Source organism: Peromyscus californicus, unplaced genomic scaffold, assembly GCF_007827085.1.
Source record: "Peromyscus californicus insignis strain IS unplaced genomic scaffold, ASM782708v3 Scaffold_5__1_contigs__length_169319896, whole genome shotgun sequence".
Classification (NCBI taxonomy): Eukaryota; Metazoa; Chordata; class Mammalia; order Rodentia; family Cricetidae; genus Peromyscus; species Peromyscus californicus.
Window position 1 is genome coordinate 87205461 of NW_026294573.1, and position 24454 is coordinate 87229914.

General features: G+C 52.0%; 1 protein-coding gene across 7 annotated transcripts in view; it reads right to left on the reverse strand.

Annotated features, from left to right (window-relative positions):
• Window positions 1–24454, reverse strand: part of Rgs3 (regulator of G protein signaling 3) — a 125505-nt gene that overhangs the window by 68313 nt on the left and 32738 nt on the right. For 4 of the 7 annotated variants that reach the window (XM_052718838.1, XM_052718824.1, XM_052718825.1 and 1 more), the window contains exons 6-14: window positions 20960–21020; window positions 19788–19878; window positions 19229–19284; window positions 12520–12601; window positions 11247–11352; window positions 10353–10704; window positions 9960–9999; window positions 5252–5448; window positions 2205–2288 (exon numbers count right to left, since the gene is read on the reverse strand). In XM_052718838.1, the coding sequence (XP_052574798.1) occupies window positions 2205–2288; window positions 5252–5448; window positions 9960–9999; window positions 10353–10704; window positions 11247–11352; window positions 12520–12601; window positions 19229–19284; window positions 19788–19878; window positions 20960–21020 (1069 nt within the window). The other 3 variants (XM_052718827.1, XM_052718826.1, XM_052718834.1) reach the window with 3 other exon arrangements.

Consider the following 24454-nt stretch of genomic DNA (forward strand, 5'->3'; position numbering starts at 1 on the left):
AAGCTCTCCAAAGAGAGGTCCAGGAGTGATGTCAGTAACCCCAGGGGTGCAGGAGCTAAGCTCTGTGCGGGCAGTCAGTGGAAAGGGCTCTGGTAAAGCCTGTGGGGTGCTCACCTATGCCGCGGTGGACACAGAGGCGGGGGCTGCAAGGAAGGTTAAGAGTTAAATCGGTGGCCGGGGCTTGTAGTTGGGTCTCAGATAAATGAAGCTGGCCAGATAAGAGGAGAGATAGGGTTCTGGGCCAGTCATGGCAGGCCGCTGGCTCCAGGAGCCCTTAGAACCTATATAAGAAGCCATTGTTCTTTCATATGTCCTTGATTCTAAGGCAACTAATTGTGACAGACTAAATTGTAAGCCTGGATGGCTTCTAACAAGAAGCTTCCTCCTAGGAGACACTCTAGGTGACCCCATAAACAAGGAAGTAACCACAAAAGACTGTAACTTGGTGGCTGGGATAGAGTTAACACCCTTTGCCATGGTAAAGCGGCAAGCTGATCCTGTAAATAAGAGAAGCTTAGCATAGTTACCAGCCCTTGAGATGTCTGCAAGGTTGGAAAGTAGCTGTCCAGGTCAAGGGACCAAGGACTCAGAGAGCCGAGGTCAAAGCTAAAGGCAGAGGTGAACAGAGCGGGGCTTCAGTCATCCATAACTGGGTGGGCATGTGAGCGTAACGCCACTGTCCATCTCCCTGGTCGGACTGAGAGGACAAGTATAGAGTGTGTGGTCTCTCCATTGGCTTGTCCCATGACAGCCCAGAGAATTAACCAACCTCAACAGACTACGTTGGCTTTTGGTCAAGTTTCTGCCACTGTTTCATAAAACCTAAACAAAGGAAAGCCAACGGATTTTTCTTCCCTGGGACACACACACACACACACACACACACACACACACACACACACACACACACACACACACATGCGTGCGCGCGCGCTCTCAGGAGTTTAGGTTCCTTTTCCTCAATTTTTCACTGTTCTGTAATCTTTCCTAGTAAAGCTTACACTCTGCTCTCCATACTTTGAAGAGTTGACGTCCATTAACTTTCTTTGGTCTAAGACAACAAATAGAACTACTGACCCAGGTCAATCTTTGATGATTGACTGCTCCAGCATCTTACGCCCTTGGGTCACGCACAACAAGACTGCGAAGGGTCCTATCACACTCAAAAATCACAAATGATCAGCATGGGAGGGACAAGCACACAGTCTCCCCAGGCAGCTCCCGTGAAAGAGACAGTACTCGTTTGGAACATAGGTGTTAGGTGTCCGATCTGCTTGCTTACAACAAAACAAGAGCCAAGCCAACTTCCTGTATTAGCGCCAGTCACACAGAGTGCCCAGGACCATGAGGCTGCAAGGGGCCAGCCTCAGACCCTGCCCTTGGCCTCAGACCCTGCCCTTGGCCTCAGACGTGCACAAACCCATTACTCAGATGGAAAGAACTGATGAGGAAGGCAGAAGTCACCAGAAGCCAGGAACAGAGCTGGGGCTAGATCTAGACTTCCTGCCTCCGAGCTTCCTGATCTTTCCACAGATCCTAGCAGCCATTCATCCTGGATCTGCATCAGCTCTGCATCAGGCCTGAGCTGCAGCCAGCACCCTGCCCTCACCCCAGGACCTCCTGGTAGCACAGCCAGATCCCAGGGCTCCAACGTCTCTTAAACTGTTTCCATCCCAGGACTGAGCTGGGACCTGGCCAACTGTGAGGGTGAGGGAGCTTCTCCTAGCTTAGAGATAGGCTGGCTCCCAGGAAGAATGACACAGGCCCTACCCCTGACCTCTGCTGACAGGGCTGGAGCTGGGGCTGAGGGGCTGTGAGGGGTGCCAATAGGCTGAGCTTTGAGAAGGGGGTCTGGGGTTGGGTTCATACAGAAAAGCCTCCAACATTCTTCTAATAGTTCTCTTTGGCTAGTACTTCTCTCAGCTGGGGTGAAGGTCCTCTTTCGCCTCCATAGAGGAGTCCAGGGTAAACATTGAGATGTCTTTAGGGGCTAGAGGTACCTTTTGACCATATCAATGATCGACTCTCAGAGGCAGCGAGATCGTCATAGTAACCAGTGGGCAAGCAAAAGCTGGGTGAGCACTTGGTAGGGTTTTGGAACAAGTTTCAGGTCTCCACCCTGAGGTGGTAGAGAGAAAGTGAGGGGCCTAACGAGTGGGCAAGGAAGTCCAGCGGGAAAGCCAGCCAGGCTGGGCGCGTCTTACCTGGGAAGCCTTGTTCCTCCCCTCATACAGCAGCAGCTCTTCAGACAGCAGGAGAGTCCGGGCGGGGTTACAGAGATCTAGGGGCTGAAAGCCAATCACACTGAGTGGGAGTGCAAAGGGCAGCTTGCCAAAGCCAGATCAGAGAACTCTCTTGCAGAGGGAGAAGACAAGACCGCCCGCCCTCCTCCTGCCCCTGACCCCATGCACCCCTCACACCCACAATGGAAACAGAAAGACTCTGCTCCAGCCCTGCGCAGCCAGGCCTGACCAAAAGAGCTGCTCTCTCTACAGGAAGTTCAGCCACAAGCTCAGAGCCTTTGCAGTCCTCCCCTGATGCCCGCCCCCACACCAGGCTCCTAGGCCCTCCCAGCCCTCCTCTGTCCTGTGTATGCCTCACAGGAAAGTCTCTACTGTCAGACCCAAGAGGGATCTTGAGGGCCCTATGCCAAGAGATTTGGCCACTCAAGTCTCTTCAAGGCCAAGTGGGTCCCTCCCTGCCCTGCTCAGGTCCCAAGCTGAGCAAACTGACTCCTCCACCTTCATCCGTTTCCCCAGCAACCAAGTCCCACTCAAACTCCTCATCCCACCACCCTGTCCAGCCTAGCTCAGAGAACACACCCCAACTCTGGCTGACCATCTGGAAGCACCTGAGAATGCATGTTTGTCACATGACCCCCGAGTCCCTGACCTCAAGCAAGGGGCTGTAGAAAGATAATGAGGCAAGTACCAAGTGTGCACTCCAGCAGGGGCGGAGCTTCAAAAGGGGGCTAAATGAGACCTCTCAGGGACTCAGGAACAGACGGGAAAACTGATGGACAGCAAAGCAAGTCTGGCCAGCAAGCCAGGCGGGTGGGGCGGGGGTGGGGTGGTCGCTGGTGGGAAGGGAGCGCTCCACAGTAAGGAAGAGGCGAGATGGCTCCTGTATGGACAGCTGCTGGCTACTCCTTTATCTTGGTAGGTATTCATTCTCCAATTCTTTGTTTTGCACATGTAAGTGTTATGCCATTTTTAAAAATCTTGATTATTTCCTTTTCTTTTTTCTTTTCTATTTATTTATTCATCTATTTATTTATTTATTTGAGACAAGGTTTCTCTGTGTAGTTCTGGCTGTTCTGGAACTCACTCTGTAGACCAGGCTGGCCTCCAACTCAGAGCTCTGCCTGCCTCTGCCTCCCGAGTGCTGGGACTAAAGGTGTGCGCCACCACCGCCGCCCGACTTGAATATCTCACAATTTAAACTTTTTCAGTTTTTATAATTCTAGAGACTAATTTAAACTGGGCGTGGTGGTGCATGCTTTTAAGCCTAGCACTCAGGAGGCAGAGACAAGTGGATCTTTGTGAATTCAAGGTGAGCCTGGTCTACATAGTGAGGTCTAGAAGAGTCAGGGTTACACAGAGACCCTCTCTCAAAAAACAACCAACAAAAACTCTAAACCTAATTTAAATTTAAAACATTGTACTATATTTACTTATGTGTGTATGCACACACACACACACACACACACACACACACACACACACACACACGTATACGTGGAGCAGGCACAGCACAGGTACGGAAGTAGAAGGAGAACTTGTAGAAGTCCGTTCTCTCCTTCCACCACGTGGGGCCCAGGGATCGAACTCAGATTGTCAGGCTTGGCAATGTACACCTGCCCGGACAGGGCCAGCTGGTGAGCCTTAATTTGTAACAAAAATTAAAAGACAAAACCAAAAATAGCCAGGCAGGCGATACGCATCTGTAATTCCAGTCCTCGGGATACTGGGGGAGGATGGTGAGTTGGGCCACCCCGAGCTACATAGTGAACGCCTGTCGAAAGAGCCAAGCGTTGTGGGTCCGGCTCGGCGGCAGTGCGGGACAACAGGGGCAAAGCCATGAGCGTGGTCCCCAGCCCGACAAGGCAAGGGAGGGGGCAACATGACAGGAGAGAAGAGCTTTTTATATTTAAGATGATACTCATGGAAGTGACATCCAAATGACAGCACTACCGAAGACTTGAGAGGAAAGACACGTAGTGCATTTTCAATTTCTAGTCACCAGCTGTGTAAGCTGTTTGCAATTCCTTGGTAGTGTGACTACAGCTGCAATACACACACATGTGCAAGGATCTCTGTCTAGGACAGAGAGCCCTTTGGACACATGCTCAGAAGTGGTATGGGTAGATCATACGGTAATTATGTGTTAATTCAAAAAATCCTCATGTTGAAAATGTGGTATATATGTGCAATGAATTTTATTCAGACATTAAAAAAAATGACACTACAGCATTTTAAGGAAAATGGACAGATCTAGAAGACATATTAAGTGAGGTAATCTAAACTGAGAAAGACAAATACAGTATGTGCTTTCTCATATGCAGAATGGAACTTCAAATGCTTCTATTATATATACACCTGTGGGTGTAGGTGTGGGTCACATAACCAGAAAAGGAACCACAAGAGGGGAAAGGAGCTGCTGAGGAAAGAGGGGAACAGAACATGCAGGGCATGGAGGTGGGAAAGAGGTTATGATGGCAGAAGAGTATTGGGGGTCGGGGTGTGGGAGGAGAGGATCAGGGAAGGACAGGGAAAAACAAATTGTGTTTGAAAATGCCATAATGGAACCCAAGACTTGGTAAGCTGGCCAAGTCATGACAGGAAGAGGGAAAGAAGGAGAGACATGGAGAAGTGAGAGAGGAAAGGGAAGAGGTGTGTGACTCCTGCGTGGCGATTGCTGGCCGGATGTGTGTGTGCCCGAGCAAAGCGACCAGCCACAGCAGCTCTCCCTCAGTCCGTTTCAAACATTAACTCTTGTGGATAAGGCAGCGGATGGCACTGGCTGACTTTGTGTCACCCCTTTCCCAGCCCCAGAGGATGAGGAGGCTTGGGAGGAAAAGAGGGGGCTCCCTCATGGGCTTCCCTGATCATCTCCACAATACGAAGCCAGTTCTCTGTCCCCAAAGGGGGCCCTGGATCCTCGATGAGGCTCCACCCTCAGTCCTGGAACCAAGGCCCCTGCCTGTTCTCACTTCCTCCTGAGGGAACCCTGGGGCATGCCACAGGCTCACCTGCACAAAAACAGGGAACACCAGGACTTTGGGGGCCAGCGTGACGTAGGTGCCGTAGCTTGAGTGCTGGACATGTGGTCTCAGGGCCGAGCAATCTTGGTAGTTGCTGTGGCTCTTCATGGTCTGCACTGTCTTCATCAGCCGGGACTTCTTGCCCAGGCCGGTGTACGATTTTCCTTTAGTGGTAGTCCCTGGTTCTGTGGAGCAGAGGTGGGGGACAGTGAGTCACTTCCATCATCCCTCAAAGGACACCCCCCCCCCCCGGTAAGAATAAGGAATAAGATCTAGTCAGTGAACCCAGTCCAGCTGGTCTCAGCCTTAGCCTTAAGGGAGAGAGGGAGAGAGAGAGAGAGAGAGAACTCCAGAGCTAGGAGGGAGCCACTAGCCCACAACTGTGACAGGGGGAGTTACCCCCTCCCCAGTGACCCAGGCACCAAAACAAACCTATCTATTTATCAGCTTTGCACTTTTGAAAACCAAGAAATTGTCTAGGCATGCTGGCACACGCCAAGAACCCCAGAATCCAGGAACCTGGAGCAGAAGAACCCAAAGACCTAGCAGCCTAGGCTGCATGACAAGATGTACAGCAAGGCTGTATAATCCCATCTCAAAACAACAAAACCGCAGTGCCACGAATATCAAGAAATTGCTCAGGCCTGACCTCACTGATCCTGGAGTCACACATGGAACATGAATCAGAGCAGAGCTGGCTTCACACGCTCCCGGGCACCCACTCATCCTCCTGCTGCTACCATTCCAACCCAGACCTCCTGCTCATCATCTCCCAGGCTCTGTAGACAAAGGTCTGTCCCCTGCAGTAGGGACAGAGACAGTCTGCTTTGCCCATGGACCTCGGGGTCCACACCTACCGCTAGCCCAGGTAGCAGGAGCCCACCCTGCCACCACCATCAATTTGTCTAGGATAAGAAGTGGCACTTGTGTGTGCCCTGGGGGCAAGCAGTGGGAACAAGCCCCAGTGATGGGGCTCACACACACCTAGGCTCCTTCCTAGGGTTCCAGTTGCCAGGGGAACCCCACCAGGTTCTCCCTGATGGAGGTGCCCAGCCTGGGCCTCAGAGGCCAGGCTTCCCTAGCTTTCTGCAACCAGTGAACAGGTGGCCTGACCCAGCAGCATCTCGGGGAAGCTCCCCACCAACGCAAGGCCACAGCGCAGAGGAAACAGCCAAGAGGGTTTCATACTTCTTCCTCCCCCGAACCCGCAATGCCCCTTCTCACAGAGAGGTGAGAAAAACATGTCAACGCTTCCCATCCCCACAAGTGACCAGTGATCACAGTCTGGTGGCAGCGCTCAAACCACTACAACTCAAACCACTTCCTGCCTGTTCAGGGGTGGCTTAGACGGTACAAAGAACAGGTACCCAGAAGGGGACAGGAGGCACAGAGGCAGGGAAGGAGCCCCACAGCTTCTCTTCTGACCTGACCCTGGGAGTTGAGGGGTTGTTTGTACAGCAGCTGGCCTTCTACTGGAAAAATCCAACCTGGGTTTCCAGATCTACACTACGTTTGAGTCGGACAAGACACCCTGAACATGAGCGATGACTTCCTAAGTCATCATGCGGTACGGAACTCTGTGCCACTGTGCAACACAGGGCAGGCTCCTTCCCTGTCTGAGACAGTTTCCTCTGTTTGGAAGCAGAGACCATACACCTTCCTGTCTCACCTGGGCCAGGCAGTCAGGTAGAAACTCACAAAAAAGGTCCCATGAGAAGCGGGGCTTGGAAGGCCAGGCTGGTATGTGACTGCAGGATGGATGATCAACACTAAGCCAGCCATCAATGGTAGCGTGACAGAGAAGGTCACTGGGCCTGGGAGCGTGCCATGAGTGAGGTCTGGAGGTAGATGGGTTGAGTGGACATGGCACAGCCTGGACCAGAGAAACAGGGTCTGAGGCCAACCAGACCCAAACGAAGGAAGGACCCAGTCCACAGTGGAGAAATCGAGGTGCTGGGCTCTAAGTGGAGACTTACAAGAGATTCCTTTTCTTTCCTGGCCCAGCTGCCCAGTGCTGTCAAAGGATCTTCCCCTTAGACATCAAGAGTCACAAATCAGCCACCTGACATGTCTCTCTGCTTCCAGAGAGGAGGGGACTGCCTACTCCCATTTTCCAGATAAGGGAACGGAGGCCTAGAGTGCTTGGGCGAGTTGCCCAAGGTCATTCAGCTGGCAAATGACACCAGGCAGGACCAGCCCGATCTAGGTGGCGGCCACACCCTAAAACTACCCTGCCACACCCCCTGGAGATATGGGGCAAGGGGTGTGGCTCTCCGGAACTGATTTTCCAAGTTATCCTTTTTTAGAACAATCTAGATTGCAGCCCGGTTGCGGAGCCCCACGAAGGCAAACTTCCACCTGTCACCTTGTGATGATGTCTGGCCTAAACCCCATATCATCTCCATTTCCTCTAGCACCTGCTTCACTGACCAAACACAGTAATTATAGGGCTTTGCTCCCAGCTTCCGAGGCGAGCCCTGGCAGTCCTCTGGCTCTGGCAGTGGTGAATCTGAGGTCACTCTGCTTTTACAGGACAGCAGTTTCTGGGGCATATGCCAACTACAGCCAGACAGGCACTCTAGGCTCCGGAAAGGTCTCAGACCCTGTTCAATGCAAGATGGCTAAGTTGTCCCTGTCCCTGCTATTCAAAGCAGGATAGCTGAGCTCTCCCTCCTGAAAGGCCACCTCCTGGCAGGCTAGAGAAATCAAAAGGCCAGCACCCTGCTGACAACCCTAACCTCTGAACTCAGGACCTGGGGCTGCAAAGAATTAATGCATGGGAATGGGGAAAAGATATCTTTTGACACTAAAAGGATCACTGTGCTGAAATAGAAATGAAATAAAGCCAAGATCTTGATACAGGGGCTGGGAAGATGGCTCAGTTGGCCAAGTGTTTGCTGTACTAACCGGGTGGACCTGAAGTCTAATTCCCAACACCCAGGGGAAAAGCTAGGCATGGTGGCACAAGCTTGTAATCCCAGCACTGAGGAGGCTGAGGTCCCCTAGAGTTCTCTGACTAGCTAGCCAGCTCACTCAGCAGTCTCAGGTCCTGGTGACAGAGGGTGTCTCAATAAAATCAAAGTCAACGGCTCCTGGGTTTGACCTCTGGTCTCCGCATGCATGCACACCCACACACATACAAACATGTGCACACACACACAAGATCTTGACAGAAGGAATTCAAAACATCGCCACTGTTATTAACACCATCACCTCTTCCTTATTCGTCCCTTCCCCTGAGGCTTAGGTGACTAGGCCCTTCTTGGCACTGCATTTCAGAGAGGAGTAAAAACACAGCCAGGTTTGGGACTGACCACACAGGCATCTCTGGAGCTTTGTAGGAAAGGATCGGAGAGCTCCTAGCCCATGTGCATGCACCCACACAGGTGACACACCTCTCCAGGTCCCTTCCTCAGCGACAACCATACAGACAGGCAGAGTTATTCTCCTTAGCCACTCTGCCGCAGTTCCATCAAGTTTGTGTTGCCTGACAGGCCCTGGATCTGATGCTGGGCCCACAGAAATACTCCAAGCCCAGCCCCGCCCCTAATAAAGTCACCATTTAGCAGTGACATATTTCTTCCACCCTAATGTGCCCACTAAAAGCTTTTAGACACTTACTGTTGAATCACTATCAGGATCCTCCCCAGGAGGGGCACACCTTCTTTTCTGGCAGGCAAGGCCCAACTGCCCACAGGCCCCAGCAGGGAGAGGAAGGGGGTGCCTTCCTTCACCAGTCCTGAGCCTGATGGAAGCCCCCTCTCCCCAAAGGCCCAAGTACCTACTTTAAGAATCATCTTCTCACTAATGGAGGGAAACAGCCCAGAAAGAAATCTGAGAGAAGATAGGAAAAAGCCACTCTCAAGGAAGAAAGTCAAGGGTATCCCGTGGGCACAGAAGAAAGGTTCAAGCACACTCAAGGTGGCCTCACAGGCCACATGGCATGGCTGGACTCAAGTTTGTAGACCGGTTGGACTTTTGGGTCAGAGCTGTGTGGCAGGTGTGTAAGGTCCTCAGAGCAGCCCCCCCCCCCCCCCCCCCGCCAGCTCCTGCAGAGAGACCCATCTCCCAGGCTTCCTGGAGAACTGGTTGCTTTACGCCGGCTTCCATTTCTGGCCAGAATGTACAGACCAACGGAGAAGAATGGACTAAACAGCAGAGACATCTGTGTGCCTCAGAGACGGCTCTCCTGTACCATCTTTCAGCATGCAGGCAGCTACACGCAACTGTTTGCCTGCAGAATCCTCCAGACAAGGCCCTGAGCAAGAAGCACTGGTTCTATTTTCTAGGTAAAGTGAGGCAGCTTGAGTCCCACAGTGAAGAGTCCGACCTGAGGCCTCACAGCTCAGCATTCCAGGACTGCTTCCCATGCAGGTTCAAGCATGGTGTCTACAGCCCCTAACAGATACGGTTGCTCGGCAACACTGGATAATAGCCAAAGAAATGCTCAGCATCTGTCTCTTGGATGGTTCTCATAGAATCCCCCTCTACCAACTCAGCTCTCACTCAAGGAAGTACACACTCATTCAGTGAGGGGAAGAGGGTACCAGGAGGATCAAGTGTCTGTGTCAATATGCTGGGTAACCCCTACTCCATTAGAAAGGCCTCTGAACTCAGAGCAGGAAGTCCGGCCCAACCTCAGCTGACGTCAGCTTTCTCCCCAGGCTGAGAGGGCTTGGCATAGTGGACAGCTCACCTTCAGGGATGGCATCCTCCTGATACACAGGCCGCAGCAACTGCAAGGGAAAGACAAGAGACCCAGCTTCAGTCCCAGGAACGGGGCAGAGCAGCCCAGCAGGTAGCTGCACACAGACTTGGGGCGTCGCAGGGCAAGAGGAAAACTCAGGGGTTCTCTTAAGGGGCAGAGGTGGAACGGAGCTGAAAGAGGCTTCATGCACCATGAAATTGTGGCCCTCTGAGAGACCTCAACTTCCTTCATAGCAGCTTGTTCCAAAGTGCATCTCATGGATCACCAGAACGGTGGGACTGCTATACCACAGAGGTCTCCTCGCAATCCAATTTTCTGTTTGGGAGACATGCTTAGCCTACCACAGGGACCCAGTGCCCTTCCACAGCCAGCTGTCCATACCTGGCTTCCAGGGTTCAGCGGGGCCAAGATGATGTAGTTGGGGTCGGTGGGGGTGGTGGCCCGAGACAGTGCAGGCAGGGTGTGCTGGCCGCTGCGCTTGCCCACCTCAGTGTACCGCTCCCAGCCACCAAGCAGTAGGCCGTCGGAGCTGTCACACACCAGATGGCAGCTGTGGCGCTGCTCAGGACGGGACGGGGCCCCATGGGTACAGTTCTTCTCCCTCTTGTTAGGGGGCGACAGGAGGTCATGTGTGGACTTGCAGGAGGCCCGCCGCAAAACTCCACCATCCGGCCCTGGCTTGATCTGGGGGACCACACGCCACACGAGCAGGATGATCTCACTAGGGCAGCTCCTAGAAATTCCACAGAGAAGTTCAGACTTGGGGAGACCAGAGTCAGTGAGGGTAGGAAGCCTGCAGGGCAGAGAGCAAGTGAACGAAACCAGGCAGGAGCAAGCAAATGCAATTTTCATGTAGTCGTTCTAGAAGCCGACCAAAATGGACCGTTAGGGTGTTACCCCCACGGAGTCAAGGAGCTCAAATATTTTACAGACTAAACTTTAAATTGTGCAGTAGAAACATCTGCGCTGTCTACACACCCTTAAACAAAGGGTTTAGCCATTCAGTAGCGTAATTAGCTGAAGTGGAACCGGCCCCCTGGAACCATGGCAGGAACCATGGGGTCTGTTCAGAGAGTCTTTCCTGCTGCGTGCTGTGAGATCAACATTCATCGGAGCCTGAACCTTCCATTTCCAGGCCAAGAAACGGATTCCCTGAGGAGCGATGTAAATTGCTCACAGCTGGGCAGAGAGTAGAAGGAGCAGAGTAAAGCGAGGCAGTGTGCCCGGGGCTGGGTGGGGAGGATACGCCATCCGCCGCCCACTGCCCCCTGTCACCGGATCTCGTGTGCCAGCTCCACACATTTCCAGTGCTCCACGGGCCTCTCATTCAGCTGTAGCACTGTGTCCAGCTGCTGCAGCCCTGCTCTCTCTGCTGGGCCCCCTGCAAGGACAAAGAAAAGAGCCTGGAGTCCTTCGCTTCCCTAGTGACCGTGGGCAAGGATTGCCCCTTTTCTCTCTGTTGCTCTGTCTGAGAAAAGAGGTGCTGAACTAGGGGGCTGTCGGGGAGGTAGCACTCCTTGCCCATGTCTCCTCTCACCCTAGCTGCACCCCCCCCCCGACCCACCACTGTCCCCCTCCAAGGGTCTCCTGGAACAGTAAGGAAGTGATATCTTTTTTGGTGGAGGAGGTGTGTGCATGTGTGTGTGTGTGTGTGTGTGTGTGTGTGTTCAAGAGTGTGGGAGAGGGAGGGAGAAAGAACATATGCACACATGCATATAGAAGCCAGAGGACAACCTCTATACAACAAGTGTCTTTCCTCAGGCACTGTCTTTCTTTCTTTCTTTCTTTTTTCTTTTTCTTTCTTTCTTTTTTTTTTTTTAAAGACAGGGTCTCTCATTGGCCTGGGACTCATGAAATAGATTACTCCAGCAAGTCCCAACCATCCTCCTTTCTCTGCCTCCTCAGGAGTATAATTACAAACACAAGCCACTATGTGTGGCTTTTTCTTTTCTTTTCTTTTCCTTCTTTTTTTTTTTTTTTTTTTTGGCGTGGGTCCCGGAGACCAAACTCACGTTCTCGACTTTGCAAGATGAGTACTTTACTGACTGAATTAACTTCTTATCTCTGTTTGTTTTGTTTGTTTGGTTTTTGGGGTTTTTTTTGTTGTTGTTATTTGTGGGGGCGGGGAGGGGCAGAGTCTCATGATATAGGCCCAGCTAGCTTTGAACTTCCAGGATCTCATTTCAGAATCCTCCTGCGAGCAGGGGCTACAGGTATGAGCCACCACACCCAGCTAGGAAGTGGTGAGTGGGCCTGGAGACAGGATGAAAACTCGTAAGTGGCTTTCATTAGCCATCACAATTCAAGTTTAGTTCCTCTTCAGAAACCACCGGGAATCAAAAGTACAACACCTATTTTCATTTTGATAAAACACAAATGGGTCTATTTTCATAAACCTCAGATTCATCTGTGGGTCATTTAAAAATATTATTCTTTTCCTTTTGAAAACCCAGACCCTGATCCAGTGTGAGGCCCCCTCCAGCTCCAAACTGCAAAGCCCAGTTGCCTAGTGGGAGGGTAGGACTGGCATCCTTCGCCATTCACTTACCAGAATCCACAGCCTGGACTCGGACCGGAGAGTCACAGCAGATGGTGAAGCCAAAGCCGTCTTTGCCCCTCGGGATAGTGATCTAGAACACAGCCCTGCCCAGTTACTCCAGAGTTTTCGAAGCTGGGAAGCCTCTAACCCCACCCCCCACCCCCAGCCACCTTCCTCTCCACAGGAACCAGACCTGAAAAGGAGCCAGCCAGTCTCTCTCTGCTCCTATCTGAGACCCAGCATCTTAACACTGACTAGCAGCCCAAACGAGATGCTGAGACCTCATGTGGAGGGCAGAATTGACTGGATCTGGGAAAAGGATAAATCTTGCCCCTTGTGGTGCTAACAGCCCCAGCTCTTTACCTAAGAACCGTCTAGAATTGTATACCTCCTCTCCCCACCGAAGACCAGCTGCCTGCCTCCCACCCAGCTTCCCTTCTCACCAAGGTCTTGGGATCTGGCGCAGGGTTTGCCTCGTGCTGGGGACCCACAAATAAAGCCAAGCGGGTGGCCATCCTCCCAGAGCACAAGGAGGGAAAACTAGGACCTACTATCTCAGCCTACAGCCAAGTGTCAGGGGAAGAGTGCTGGGGTTCACAGGCAGGCTTGATCAGAGCCTCTAGGCAGTCAGGAAGAGAGTTCCCGAGAGAGGAGATAGGCACAGGCAGAGCCAAGGTCTCCCAGATAAACCAGCACTAGCCACGGGCTTCACTCTGCCTGCAAAGGGCTACGTATGCGGGAGGGTCCCAGCCCCAACTTTCAGAAGTTCCATCAAGGGACCATCCTATCGGGATTCTCTTTGCAGACCAGCATTCTATAATCCAGCTCCTGCTGTGTGTCATGCACTGCTGAGGCACATGGGACAGGGGCCCCTGGGGAGTGGCACTTGGTCTCTGGCTACTGGAGAGGACAAGCCCACACAAATCTCTAAAAGTAGGCCATGACCAGCAACAGGAGAAAACAGGGCTGTACAGCAATCAGGCCTGTGTGATCCCGGACACCACGCCTGTGCCTGGCAGAAGTTCAGCAAAGGCTTTGTCCCTTAGGGTGGTGACAGCATCTGATCTAAAGAATGTTTACATCTGGGGCTTCAGAAACGATTTAGTGCCGTGGTTCTCAACCTTCCTAACGCTGCGACCCCTTAATACAGTTCCTCGTGTTAACGGCGATCTCCCAATCACAAAATTACTTTCGTTTGCTGCTTCGTAACTATAATTTTGCTACTGCTATGAATCGTAGTGTAAATATCTGATATGCAGGCTATCTGACATGTGACCCCTGTGAAAAGGTCACTAGACGCCCTAAAGGGGTCGAAACCCAAGGTTGAGAAGAGCCGCCTTAGCGGATAAGAGCACAGTCCACCATTCTTGCTAGTACTAGCCCCTGAGTTCTAGTCCCAGCTTCCACGCCAGGTGGCTCACAATCACCTGTGACTCCAGCTCCACGGGGGCCCAACACCTCCGGCCTTCATGTACTCATACCCGTGCACACATATAAACATAATTTTTAAAAAATCTTTTAAAACAAAACCTTCAAAAAAAAGATAGAAAGGATGATTCTGTGTGCAGCATGGCCCATTGGCTCATTCAGATGATTAGATCAGAAAATGGCGGCTTCAGAGGGAGTCCCAAGACGCCCTTAGGAGAGGGAAAGGTCCGGGTGACTCCCAACAAGGTACAAAGGAAAGGTATCCCGGCTAGGAAGAGGAAGAAAACAGTTCAGCCAGCCTGGACTAGGTCAAGGGCGTCAGCCTTGGGCAGAGCAGGCTGTCTCTTGGAGCTGAGCGCCTGTATTCACCTGATGGTGCCCCGAGGCCAGGCGTAGTGAAGGGGAGCAGGCAGGAGCCCAGGGTGACCAAAGGTCCCCGAGGCTTTGCTTCCCACCAGTCCTGGGCCTGGATTCAAAGCAAGTTTATAAAACAGGAAATCTGACAGACAAGGGGGAGGGGAGGGGGGCAGGAAAATACCCTGTTCCCATAAGAATTCTGGGAAAACACACAGCTAAGACAGGAAGAGAAGGAAAAAGTGGAAAGAAAGCTAAACAAAGCTGGGAGTGAGTGTGGAACTCTGGGAGAACGAGACGCTTCTAGTTGCCAGGCCAAGAGAGGCCCAGCAAAGACAGTGGGAGCCACTGTGTGGGACTCACAGGGGACTTACAACCCACCGGCCACGTCACACAGACACCCTTCCAGCCCTGCCCCGGGCCTACACCACAGGACGCTGAGGATGACCCCTCCTTTCTGGAGGGTGAGCCCCAGCTCCCTGGCCTGAAGATGAATGTGTTTCCATGTTCTGGTGCTCTAGTCCAGGCAGGGACAGGAGCCTCTTCACCTCCCTGAGTGTCACCCCAGAGAACAATCCCATCCCATTGGCAAGCAAAGGAGCGTCAGGCAGGAGAGGGGATATAAAGAAAGGAGAATACCGCCTGGCTTTGTGGGAGAAGCGGACTGCCATGGAGGCAGAACCGTACCATCATGATCTCTGATCATGCATGCAGAAGGTGGTGTCCAAGAGTCTGTCCATCACCACATCCTAAGGAATACAGCTCCAGCAGGCCCCTTTTACAGAGAAGGTAATCAAGGCCCAAAGTGAGAGAATGTTCTCCCACCCCTCCTCTCTGACCTTGGGCTCAAGGAGGGAGACAGTCCCCTCCTGACTCTCAGCAGCTCCTGACAGGTGTCCTTCCCAGGGTGGTTCCTTCTCTTGCCTGTCAAGGGCATGGAGTGCCATTGCTCCTGTGTCTCAGCCATGCCAGTGCCTGCCTAGTCTCTGATGTTCTGTCACACCTGGACTCCTGTCCCTAGCTGCCGCCAGCGTTTACTGACCACTCCCTAGAGATGGGCGGCAGGCACAAGCCGTGCACTTTATAGGCGTCATCCTTCCACTCGCACAGGCTTGTCTCTGTTACATTACTCCTATTTTAGGGACAAGGGACTATGAATTGCTCAGGAGTGGCAGCTAAAGGGGACCAAGCTGGACTAGAGTCCTGGTCCCATAAAGTTTTGTGCACCCCAGCTTCTAATGCAGGAGACAGCTTACTCCTCGTCCAGAGCTTGGGTCCAGTCCATGTGGGTACCAGGTCCCACTCTGACTACCAGCACATCCCAGTCTTCTGGCCCCTTAGCCCAAGGACACCTGGGATTTCATTACCTTCCATCCAGTGCTCACCCCGCCCCACTACCTAAATGCTCTTGCCACAGGAACTGTTCAGTCCAACCGCAGGAAAGTAGGAAGCATAGGTTGGGATGAGTAGGGCAGGACCTGAGAGCAGAGGAAGGACGAGAGGAACATCTGGATACCCGAGTGACAGAGGCAGGTACAGGGACCCCGTGGGCATCTCCCTGTGACCTACACACTAAGGAGTTAGGACCTAGATTCTAATGAAGGCCTTCTTCATGTTTTAGCAATCAGGAAATTAGTGTGCTCCCTCCAGCTCGGACACCACAAATCTGGGTATCTTTTAGCTTTATAGCCAACCCATTCCTATTTCATAAGAAAGAAAATCCTAGCGGTGGTACTCACGCCTTTCCTCCCGGTACCCAGGAAACAGAGGCAGGAGAATCTCTGAGTTCAAGGACAGCCAGGGCTACACAGAGAAACCCTGTCTCAAAGAAAAAAAAAAAGAAAGAAAGAAAGAAAGAAGGAAAGGCCTAGTTCTAGAAGAGTCTTAGGGGTGAACGTCGCCATCACTCCGGCCTCTGCCCTGCTTCCCAGCCCAGAAGCTAAGAGACAGCCTCAATGAAGTTGGACTCTAAGGCCACAGCAATGTGGACCCACTTCAAGGCAGCAGGGAGGAAAACATATGCATACACAGAATATCCTATCTCACACAGAAGCACACACAAGGGATGAAACGGGTATGGCTGCCCACCAGAAACGGGAAAGTCAGCAATACCGTATCCCTCCGGAGTCCCTCAACTTCCCGGCCCAAAAGCCATTGGCAATCTCAGACTTGACATGCCTTTAAAAAACAAAACAAAACAAAACAAAAAAACCGAAAACAAAAACAAAAACAATCACTTCCTTCCCAGATGATAAAAACAAAAAATCAGCTAAATCATCTCATCAAGGATGCCAGCCAGTGGTTAGGACACACAGAATTGGCCTCAGCTGCCTGTAACATGGGGTGTTAGGTAGCAGACAGGGCCGTGGGTCCAGCCTCTGCCTCAGACTTCCCCCGCATATCAAAATGTGCCTGCCGGGGACAGGAGGCGGCACGGACGGCCTTGTGGAGAGAGAGATTCTACATGGATGAGCCCCCATCCCTGACTCCCCAAATCACGCGGGACCCCAGCGGAATCGGGCACCCACCTGCCGGTAGCGGCGTTCTGAGCACACCTTGCAGAGCCCATTGAAGCGGTTCATGGCTGCGGATCCTGCCTCAGCTGCCTCCCCATGAAAACCCAGCTCTCCCCCCAGCAGCGGGAGCCCGCACTGCGCCCCGTCAGCCTGGCATGACCGCCCTGGGAAGCCCGCCCCACAGAAGAATGGCAGGAAATCACCTCTCACCTCCCCGAGCCCTGTCTGCGCTGTGTGCCTCTGCAGATAAGCCCGAAGGCTTCCTGAAACCTCAGAATGACAAGGAAGAGAGAGAGTTTTATATTCAAATTCCTGTCAGCTAGTTAGTATTCCTCGGGCCTGGCGGGGAGAGGGCGCCTTTGTTCTGACTGCATTCTCTGCCCTGGGCCACTCTGTGAGTCCAGTGTTCTCACAAACACCCCTCACCGAGAAACTCAAGCAGAAAACACGCCGCTGCTCTGTAACAGCACACCTCCCTGCCAATCCCAGGGTCCCCAGGAGCAAATCCTGTGGACTAACCCAGTGGGGACAATCCGGGATGGCCTAAGCACGGTACCCAAGTCAGAGAACACAAAACATCTGGAGACTGACGGGCACTCTGGAGCTACTTAAAAGTCAGCTTCTTCGTTCACAAAAGTGGGCTGTGAAGAGGGACTGATGGCACACAGATGTGTAAGTGGGTTCCCAGCCACGGGGGCACCACCCTCCACATCTTAACAACAAGGAAATGGAAGCCAAGGAGAGTGGCTACAGCTGAACGCCAGGTTAGAACCCAGGCCCTGCAGTCAAGTTCCTTGTAGTTCCAGGATCAGGTCTTGAGAGTGGCACAGAATGAGCCCAGCCCCCTCTGCCCTCCTAGGAGCCCCTGGGAAAGCCCACCTGCTCACTCATGTTATTAGAACAGAGGCAGTCCCTTGGTTTGGTTGCTAAGTGATCATGGGTAGGTGACCTACATCTCTATGTCCTTCAAATGGATTCGAATAAGCGAACTCTTATTTTCCCAAACCTCTGCCAATCCCTGTCTCTGCTGAGCGCTATGGACACCTTTCGGGTGTATCAGTCCCCAGATCCAATGCACTTGAGAACAGTAGCCTTAGGGACATAGGACAGTCTGCAGAATCTAGCACAAAGTGGGTCTTTCTTTCACAAGCCACCTGGAGACCTCCAATGTTGATGTCCAAGTAATTCCCACATATTACCAGGGTGGCTCCATAGTCACTACCCCATCACAGACAGTGTGGGGGAAGATCTTTGGAAACTATCCCTGAAGCTAGGGGAAGCTTTTAAACTCCACGTGAAGCCATAGAAACTACATCTGGCAAGTTACCCTAGCACTATAATGGGAGCTAGACATTTGTACAAGGCAAACTGAAATTACCTGACGTGAAATAGAAGCTGTAGTTCAATTCCTCAGGCTCACTTGCTACAGCCAAATGCTAAGAAGCCACAGGCAGCAAGCTGGTACTATGCTGGGCAGTGATATTCTCAACAGTATGTTCCACAAGGGCTGAACCAAGGCTCTTTTCCAGGACCCAGTGCCAGGCTGGGGTCCATGCAGGTGTAACCACCCCATCGTGTGTGAGGGGATAGATGAGTGCAGCCAAAGGAGAGGTTTCCTAGATTGCTCAAGGAGCATGCCCACATCACGTCTCCTCAGTGATGTCTTCTCCGCACTCTAGAGACAGCACAGCACAGGGCACACCCTTTTCAGAGGCACTGTCTACCTCTTGCTGCCCGTGTGGCGACGGTGACATATAACCCAGGGACCTGTATGTCCCCTTATCGGTAAGGTGGGGTGGTGAGGGTTAGATCACAGTAGAACCCAGGGGATAAATGGGTGCTACTGGGTCCCTGGGAGTTGGATTTTCCTTCTCCTAGTTAAAGAAAACCATGAGTCACTGTGAGAGTTTCTCTAAAGAGACTGAGTGAACTTTGGACAGTTCTTCCAAATCCCTACATAATGTTCCTCTTCAGATTCAAAGCTGTTAGGAAGCTAGAAACCCATACCATTCAGGTTCAGAGTCCTGGCTACTCTCCAGCCCCGGCAGGCCTAACCTGTGAAAATGACATGGCCACGGTCCTAGGAGAAACAGGGGTTCTGGGGACCCGGGGGAAGGGAGGATTCTGTTTCTGGAGGTCAAAACAATCTGAAAGATCTGGTCACCTGTGTTTCCTGGCTCTCTCCCACCCTTGCAAAGGTCATGAATAACTACATACAGGGCAGTGGCATACCTTTCCAAGGACACACCTTAGGAAAGCCAAGAATCCTCCCTCACAATGCATGACTTGCTGAGTTCCAAACATCAAATGCTACCCTCTTTCACAGCCACTTCCTGGGTCAAGAGGCTGACAAAAAGGAGATCAGAGACCCTGGATCCATGCCCAGGTTCCACCAGGCCAGCAGGAATGTCCCCACCTACCTGGAGTTTCTCCCCACTCTCAGGGTCCCCAACTCCTGGCATTCTCAACAGCATATCTGGAAGGTGATAGAGCTGAGTCAGAAAGTTCCTATGGGCAGGAGGGCCCATGCACCAACCAGGGGTGAGAGTGTCAGGGTCGTTCCTGGCTTCCAGACAGAAGGATGCCAAGGCTCGGAGTAAGCAGAGGCTCAGGAGCCAGGGCTGTGAGCAAAAGAACAGGACTGAGGGGGCATGAAATCCAAGCCCTGAGCCTCAGGCTCACGGCAGACCCTAAAACCATGCCTGCAGAGGTGAGATCCCCAAGGTTAGCAAGGCCTCACAGGTGAGATACAGAACCTTGGGAAAGAGACACTTGGGAAGTAAAGAAGCTTCTCTGAGTGAGGCAGGGGACTGATCTGTGTGAAGGGGCACAAACTCCGAGGAAAGCTCATCATATGGTAATAATGTCCTGGGCATGGGGTAGCCTGTGGTCCTATAGCAGCTGGAAAGAAGTCCCAGGGAGGCGAGATTCATGCTCCACTCATTAAGGGTCAGGGAGCTTCAAGGGGCTCGTACACACCTCTCAGGGGCTGGAGCCGCCGCCTAGCCACCTTGAGGTGCTTGGTCCGGCCCAGGTCCTCCCCTAGCAGATAATACCAGCCACTGATCTCCTGTCATGAGAGAAGGAAGAATATGATCAGACCAAAGAGGCAGAGGGAACAGGTCAAGGCACCACTAACCCCTCAAAAACAAACCAAACAACAAAAACTGCAGCTGGGCATCATTCCTCAGATGCTGATGGTCCAGTCTCCCCGTCCAAGGCTACCACCTACACCAAGAAGCCTTCCCTGATGCTCTGGACAGAACTGGTTCTCCCTCGGCCTCTTAGCCCTGGAGAACAACTATGGACTCGCCTGCCTCCTGCCTCCAGCCAGGCTCTCGAACGTACCTAATACTCAGCCTGGTAAACAGTAGTAGGTGTTCATTAAATCCATGTTTACAGAACAAAAAGATAAGAGTGAAGAGCAGTGGAAAAGGCCACAAAAGCAGGTGCTCAAGACTCTGTGCGGTCTCCATGAGGAGCACCTTCTCACAGTCCTCAGAGCAGATGGAAGCCAAGGCTGCAGCCAGGAGATCCGAAGGACCTCCACACAGCCATCTCCTGACTTCACCCCAGGACACAAAGCTAAGTGGCAGGGACACAAAACAGGCCGTGAAGGACATTTTCAGGATGTGGAGAAGTGCACCCACCCCTATTTGGAGCTTCCGGTTTGGGGCTGCAGTGCCTAATAATGGCAGGTAAGTGACAGTGACCCAAAGGAAGGGTCCTGTGAGCCCCGTCTGAGAGGGATGGCATCAATGCCAGTGCTGCCCCCTCCTGCACTCAGAAGACAGGTCAGGAGGACCCTTGTAGAGGGGCATCAGGGGTGCCAGTTCCCTTCACCCAGAGTAGGTTAGGAGTACCTACATCCCATGGGACTTGCCAAAATACTTCATGGCATCCTGGCATCCAGCAGACTCCACACTTCCTAGGGAGCCTGGGGGCTGCCAAACTGCCCTCTGGAAGAGGACCCAAACCCTTAGCCAGCCCAGTGACAACAGCAGCCTATAACTTAGGTTACCAATGCCTGCCTCAGTGGAATTGTCACAGGGAACAGCTCAACCCGAGCATTTGCAGGGTTGGCATGAGTGTACCAGCCAGGGCCTGGGGGTGGGGGGGGCTATTGCTCCTGAAACTTCCTGCCAACTCACCTTGTCCGGAGTCAAGAGGGATCTCACCCCAAAGCTCATGCAGCCGATGAGTGCATGCTGCCTAGGAGAGGAGCAGAGAGTGAGTTCCCTGCTGTCTGTTCAAGGAAGGCTTCTGTCAAATGTTCCACAGTCTACGTGTGGCTTCCTGAGGGCACCTCCACCTGCCTCTGTTCCTTCCCACTTTGTGAGGTGGCACAGGAGTTCTACTCAGTTTCCCGAGGAAGACACCAAGCTTCATTGGTCCCCTTCCCAAGGTCACAGAAGAGTTCGTAGTCGGTTCTGAGGGAAGCCAAGCATCCTAGGCCTGGGCAGATGCTGCATTCTCTGATGCTACGGGAGCTCAGGACTACCTTGAGTGTCTTAGCTGTTCTGGTGCTGGATAGGTGGAGAAGACTGTCCCCGTCAGCGTCTCTTAGCCATCACCTCAGCTGGGGACATGCAGTAAGAAGAAAGTTATGGGGCCTCAGCTCACATAGTTTTTGCCTTGCATCCAAGCGGGACCTTAGCAGTTCTCAGATGGCTAGAGACCAAGTTCCAGACATACCTAACACACAAAAGTCACAATGACCCACAATGACCTGTCTGACCTGTCAGTGGGACAGGCAAGCATGAGCCAAGGTCAGGCCTCACACATTGTCAGACTAGGGTCACAGGAACTCAAAGTGCCTAGAGAATGTCCACCCACCAGGAACTCATTAACAGCTTTTAATAAGGATGGTACCGATCAATGCTAATAAAATGCCAAAGCTCGCTGTTGTCAGAGCAAAGGACCCGTACAAAGCTGTAGTTTCATGGGAAACCGAACCACAAAAGACAAACAACGGCTGTGTCTGGCAGGTGGGACTGTTTGCGATTTTGTTTTCAAATCTTCACAGGAACAGTCACTGCTTTTGCAGTGTGGGGTGGTGGATAAACGTATTTTTAAGGACCTCTACTGTACAGCCTTCTACTTGACCCTGATACCACACAGTTAGACTGGAGCACAACACTGGCAGCCCCATTCGCACTGTCTGTAGGGCCCACGGAGATGGAGGATTTGGTCTGTCCTGGAAGGCACAGGGTTAAAGCAAAGACGGACAGTAAACTCCCTGCAGATACACCTCCCAGAAGGCTGGTCTACAGGGCCCAGGCCCGGGAGGCTACTCGGAAGAGTACAGCATCGAAGGGCTGCCCAAAAACCTGCCTGAGATTTGAGCTGTAGAGCTCATGCCTAGGTCCAAACCAAACTGGTTCAAGGCAGCGTCTGGGCACTGGAACCCCGGGGAAAGCTCTCCAGGGATTCTGCAAGGCACCCACCCACGGTCAAGCGGAGGTCAAGAAGCCTCCATAAATACATATTGTTTGGATTCTCCGGAAAGGGTGGCAGCTTGCCACCTGATAGTGGTAAGCATAACAAAACTAGCTTCTCCCAGGCGGCCACGTCAAGTGAGGGGCAGCACACAGGCAACACTGGCCACCCGCCCACCTGCCTATCCAAGTTCTAAACCACAGCCACAGGACCGGGGCCTCGGAGTTCACCCAGCTCTCTCTCTCCACGGCAGCACTTGGCTACTTCTCCAGCTGTGGCTCATGGTCTCCTCCTCCTCCCTGTCCCCTCCTATCATTAATAACTCGCTCAAGGAGGATAATGCAGTCCCCGCCCCCAATAAGACATCCCTTCACCTTCCGACCCCACTGTTCTGAACAAATATTCTTCCCTCCTGGAAAGGGGTCAGAGCCGCACTAGCGGGTGAGACTGCCCCAAGCAGCAATCGCCCAGACAGCTGCCACTCGAGGACAGCCTTTGCAGGCTCTACCAATGTGCTCCTAGCAAGTTTGTTCTCATCAGCACAGTTGGGAGAGCCTTGGCTGGTAGGGAGGTGATGCACACTCGGCACTCAGGCTGGCCAGCGCTGCAAATTTTCCCATCTCCAGGCTGGGGCTTTAGCTGTAATAAACACTGCCTCTCCCTACTCTGCTGTAAGTGGAATTTTTATTCCCTGGTGCTTAGAGAATGCTAAATGGTTAATAGCCTCCCTCGAGCTTTGCTTCCTGCTAAGGGGCCTCCAGTGATTTCATGATCATTCAGGCAGAGTAAATTGTCACAATTAATGTCCACAAGCAGGAACCTCTCTCTCTGAGTGTTCTTCAATTAGCTACTTTTGAAGGCTGCTTTTGAAAACCCTTTGGAGGAAAAACTGCTTATATAAGCAGCCCAGGCATACAGCAAGGTACCAGCCAGCTTACCAACTTGAGCCCATGCAGGAGAGGCTGGCAACTTCCCTCCGTAAAGAGGCTCTGGAACCACGCCTTGGTCACTGCTGATTGCCAAGGCTTCAGCTCCAGGCTTCTGCACTCAGCAAAGGCTTGACAAATGGGGGAATCCATCATGCCCATGGTTGGCAGGCCCTGGGCAAGGAGCCCCAGTATGAAGGAAACAAGACAAATAGGCAGGAATTTCAATGGCAGTTCAAGACGGCAATACAGGCCCTGGCACAAGACGGATCGAGATTGACAGATGAACGGTGCGGGGCCACAAATTGGGAAGGCGCAAGAGGCAGCTGGGGCTGGGAGGCTTGCAGGAGGTCGCAGGAGCAGGGCCAGAAAGGATGAGAGGGAGAGCATTTCAGAGAGGGGGACCAACCAGTGCAGAGGCTCAGAGGTGACTTCACGGAGCACACGGCAGAACAGGGCTCAGCTTACTGCAAGGCGAGGTGCGTTATGTTTTCGGGAAGGCACACTGATCTGCTCACTGAAGAACCTTGAACCATTTTGTATCACAGGGTTATATAATGTAATCTTTATTTCTAGTTTGATGCCTTAAATTGAGTCCATGTCTTTCTATTCACTTTTTTTCTTTGGGCTGCTTACCCATCACTAGTCACAAGCCTTCTGATGTTAGGGCCGCTATACTTGGCACGGAGATCCTGTTCGTAACAGGGGTAAAGGAGGGGCTGCCCCTACAGTGCTGAGGGCGGTGCCTGCCGCACGGCAAAGCAGACCTTCCATGTACGCAGTTACTGTTTTCATAGAAGACTGCATCCTTTAATTTTATATATAATATATATATAATATATATATAAAACTTAAAAACACTTGTTAATATCCGTCTACAACAGTTTTTCACATGACAAGTCAAATGTCTGTCTTTCGGAGGAACAATTACATCTTTCTCCAAGGCTGTTCTCTGGCTACAAGTTCAGAAGGTGCTTTAAACAATATTATAAGCTTCAGTTTGCCTTTCTGCTTATTATCCAGCAAGACGTCCAAACAGTTTAGCTCTGTGTTCAAAGTGCCTGAGGAATTAGATGGATTACCATTTTCTGAGTGTGATTACGTCTTTATAATTCTGTTTCTTTAGAAATTGTCATATATATGTGTGTGTATATATATATATATATATATATATATATATATATATTACTGATAAGACATGAAAATGTGTGGGGTTTGCTTGAAAACGATCCACTGGAGGAGGGGCAAGTGAGTGGGCAGAGACAAAGATCAACCACACGT